This window comes from Asparagus officinalis, chromosome 8, assembly GCF_001876935.1.
Source record: "Asparagus officinalis chromosome 8, Aspof.V1, whole genome shotgun sequence".
In the NCBI taxonomy this organism is placed as follows: domain Eukaryota; kingdom Viridiplantae; phylum Streptophyta; class Magnoliopsida; order Asparagales; family Asparagaceae; genus Asparagus; species Asparagus officinalis.
In genome coordinates this window covers 129003955-129008300 of record NC_033801.1, presented here as the reverse complement: position 1 = coordinate 129008300, position 4346 = coordinate 129003955, and the positions used below count along the sequence as shown (strand labels likewise).

Below are 4346 nucleotides of genomic sequence, written 5' to 3'. Positions count from 1 at the left end.
TAACTTCATTAACCGTCTAGTAGATGTAAATATGAGCACATTTAAGCTTTATAAAATTCCTATTATATGAGCCAAATGTTAATGCTATGATCCTTAGCAACAAGCAATATGAAATGTTTTTGAGCATAAGAAATAGAGGGTTGTCAAAATCTCAACAATAATCAATCTAAAATACATAGTAGTTATGCATCGATTAAGCAAGGATTAGAATATAGAAAATGAATACAGAGTTAGTTGTTTTTGTGATACAAAATGCAGTACTTTTTTTATGTTCCACAAAGAAATGCATGGAATTGATTCTGCAAAGATATAATACCTAGTAAGCTGGTAGGGATTTTAAAATGAACATAAACTTTGCATTATTGCATTAAGATTCTAGGTATATGTCAACTCTAAAATAGATTATCATGACAAAAAAAAGCCTTGCAAGATAGCAATGAACATTTCAAAAAAAAAGCCTTGCAAGACAGCAATGAACATTTCTCTACAGCATTATCTAGTGGTGGTGGTCGTTTAATCATATAATTATATAAAGTTTGCAATTAGTATTTAGCTAAATCTAACAGTATCTTATCTTCAATTCCACCATATTAATCACCTATATTTAATAACCTAAAATGACATGAGAAGATATATCTGGGTGGCTGAGGTGCTTATCCTCGTATTATTCTACTAAAAAACTGATTGTTATCCTTTCATAAGAAATAGGATTAGATTCGTGATATCAGTTCAAAAAGTGGTAGGAAGCAATACAAATTAATTAGACAATGTCACAAGGAGACTAAAAGTAGTGAAGTTAGTGACCTGCTCCTGAGCTTCTGGTCCTCTCATTATCTCCTACTTAAGTAATAACTCAGTGCTCCTCTACATGAATCCACCAGCTATTATATTTTGGTCTCTGTAAAGTAATGGCAATACCTTTCGCCTTCATAGAGGCAAGGCAGTAAAAGATGCAGTCTAGGAGAAAAAACTTGTACAGACCATTTGTAACAGATAGAAAGAGGCAAATATTAACAGCTTTTCATTTTGTGAACAATGAAATCCTAGAATATTCGGAATCATTCACGAGTTTTTCTTTACTGAAAATAACTCCGTGAGTGGTTCTTTCACAGTAGTTCGCATAATTTAGAATTTATTTGAAACATATCACAAATAAGTAGCCTCATCATCCTGTCATTCTCTTTCATATGCATAATCATCTTTAAGAATCCACCGCCTGTTTCCTCCCCCAGATTATTTCAAGTGGCTAGAAATTATATCCACTCACCACTGAGTAAAGAACAATGTATTTTCCGATCCTTTAAAAAATATTCCCTCTCATTCGTTGTGTCCAATAAAGCATATGTATATACTTCCTTCAAGAAACATGTACGTGACTCTGGATGCACCAAAACTGCTTAAGTATTACATTTATGTAGACATGTTACATCATGTGTGCATTGTAAATGTCAAGCACTCAGTATTTAATGACAAGAATAATAACAACAAGCACTTAATAGTGATGGGCCAATGTAATCTGAGTGTGCTATTCCTATGTCATGTGTGCATGAATAGCTGCCAATACACTTCAATGTTTGATAATAACGACACATGACAACAAGCACTTGAAAAAATAAAACAATAATAAAATGTAGTACTATTTCAAGTGATCTACAGTTTGAAACCACTACCTAAACTATTTCCAGAAAACAAAATAGAAGGAAACATAAACAGATGAACCAGCCAGAGGCAACAGAAATTGGTTAACAAAATTGCAAGCAATGCCTTAGCCAAACATGTAAGTAACTAATGAGATCCCGTAAGTAACTAATGAGATTCATGTGAATAACTAAAAGGTGCATAAAATATGGACAAACTCAAATGTGTGGTGGGCATACAAAAATATGTAGTTTAATCCTTCTTCACGCCTTCCAGACTTACTCTAAAAATTAACCTCAAAATCTGTTGTCTGAAAATGGTATCATAATAATTCTTAAACTAGTATTGAATGGAAAAGTGGATTGATGCTAGTCTAAAGGATGAAATAAGTTGTGTAACTGACAAATAAAATATAGGCAAATATAATGTTTTTTTCTTGTTATCGAAACATCTTATGTTCATGATGCCTCATTATGCCTTCAAGAAAGTTAATTACCAAAAAAAAGAGACAACATCACTCCATATATTACCAGAAACTTGCACGCATGAACTCATCGGACTTCCAGTCCAGCAAAATTTGAGATTAGGATTCACAGTCTCAATCATTGACAATAAAAATTTAAGTTTCTGCCACATTTAACAGATCTTACATCACACCTACATGTTTAACAAATGGATCAGCAACTGCAATTTGAACATGCAGGACAACTACAGTGCACAAACTTTGACAGCTCATAGATCAATTTTACATAGTCCAGGTATTGATATTTAGATGAAAAAAATTACCATTCTCCTGTGAGATGAGCTAATAGAACCAAGTCCATAAGCTGCTGAACTAAAGGGGTAAAGATCCGTAAAACACAACCTCTGCAGGACCTGTCATGTAGACATGATTGTCCTCCTCTCTCCACTCAATTTCCAATGGCCCGCCAGGTAAATCAACAATACATGTCTGATACATTGAGGGAAAATATATATATATTCAGAATAGTGTATATCGACTAGCTTAGTTGGGATGACACAGCAATAGGCTGAATAAAACAAAGTAAACAATTATAGGACTCATTAATGCCAAACTTACCCTTTCAGACTGCCCCTCGAGAACAGCGGCAACTACTACTGCACATGCTCCCGTTCCACAGGCCAGAGTTGCTCCTTCATTGGGAAATTTTATAAAATTAAGTTAACCAAATGAGGATATGTTCATAATCAAGAAATCAATACACTAAAAAGAATATTTTTAATAAACGTTAGTTAAAAACTAATCCTTGTAAGATGATTTGCTATACAAGTTAATATTCAGATCATTTTCCCTTCCCATTTGATCCAAGTTCTGTATCAATGGATACTATTATAATGTATTGCTGCAAGAGGCTGGGAAAGCGACTGACCGAGAAGAAGTTGGGAAAACAAGAGCTTTGAAATTTAAAAAGTCTCAATAGGTTATGTATTCTGATGAAAGCTAGGTTTTAAGCACGTTATGCGTAATCCATACCTGCACCACGCTCCCATACACGCATTTTCAGGTGCGAACGAGAAAATACTTGAACAAATTCTGCAAAATAAACAAGGCTCGCGTCACAACCTTTACACTAGATAGACGAGTAATATTTCAAGGTATGGGAAAGGTAAGTACAGACAGTAGACTCTGATGGCAAGGAACATCATCATGCAATATACTTACCAGGAAATATTGAATAAATAGCAATACATTTAAAGAGAAAAACAAAAATGATAAATTTAAAGAAAGAAACAAAACACAATTAAGTAACCTGTATTTGTTCGTGAAGGAAACATTTCGTGGTGCTCAAACTTTGGACCAACTACATCAAGCTTTAAATCATCAACCTGCAGAGCCTGCATGTTTGAACATTATCAAGCCACTATGTAACTTACAGAAATGAAACCTGAGTATAAGATTTGTATTCATATAGTGATACTAGTATGTTTGTTTATGTGGTGTTGCACGGGAGTTGTGGCACCGCACGGGGGTAAAAAAGGAAAATATACCACTCAAATTGATTAGATTTTACCAGGAAAATCTATAATTCTAGAATTTATAGTTCAAAGAAAGAAGTGACATTAAATCTAAAATTGATCCTCCTCATATGCATCATTCACAGACCTTTTTATCATCTGGATAATACAATAACATGTCAACAACAAATCTTTGCTTCTTCACAACCTCTGTCCAATTTTCTAAGGCCTAGTTCCACTTATCATGCCCATAGTCAGCATGCCTTTAGCATGACAAAGAATGGAGAAAAGGCTAAAGTAAAAACGCAAAGCTTTGGAAGTTGACCCACGGGATTTACTAAAAGAACAATCATGTGTCAATACTTCCCCATGCTGGTAATATTAATTAACTTAGGCCATACATTGTAGACAAGTAGCAAAAAGTGATTGAAAGAGTAACTTTAGTTTATTACACACGACCTGGCCTTGAATGATATTCCAACAAAATGAATTCGAAACAGTATATGGGCTATTGCCTAATGGTACTGACCTTTGAAGCCAGTTCCTATTAGTATCTTGTTGGGAATATATCACATTATGAAGAGCACTGACCGGCGACGGCGACGGAAGATCGTCGGAGTCGGAGGCAGCGCTCGGCGACGGCGACCGTGGGTCTGGAGGAGGCTCCGGTGCTCGCTTATTGAAAGGGGCGAGGAGGCGAGGGCGAGAGATTTCGCCTGGATCGAGGAGCC

At 35.3% G+C, this 4346-nt stretch overlaps 1 protein-coding gene across 1 annotated transcript in view; it reads right to left on the bottom strand.

The window, feature by feature from the left end:
* Positions 2190-4346, bottom strand: part of LOC109819887 (diaminopimelate epimerase, chloroplastic) — a 5639-nt gene continuing 3482 nt past the window's right edge. Inside the window, exons 6-9 of the mRNA XM_020385853.1 lie at positions 3411-3495; positions 3134-3193; positions 2720-2793; positions 2190-2590 (exon numbers count right to left, since the gene is read on the bottom strand). Coding sequence (XP_020241442.1) covers positions 2474-2590; positions 2720-2793; positions 3134-3193; positions 3411-3495 — 336 coding nt within the window. The 3' untranslated portion in view covers positions 2190-2473. The remainder of the gene's footprint in view (positions 2591-2719; positions 2794-3133; positions 3194-3410; positions 3496-4346) is intronic.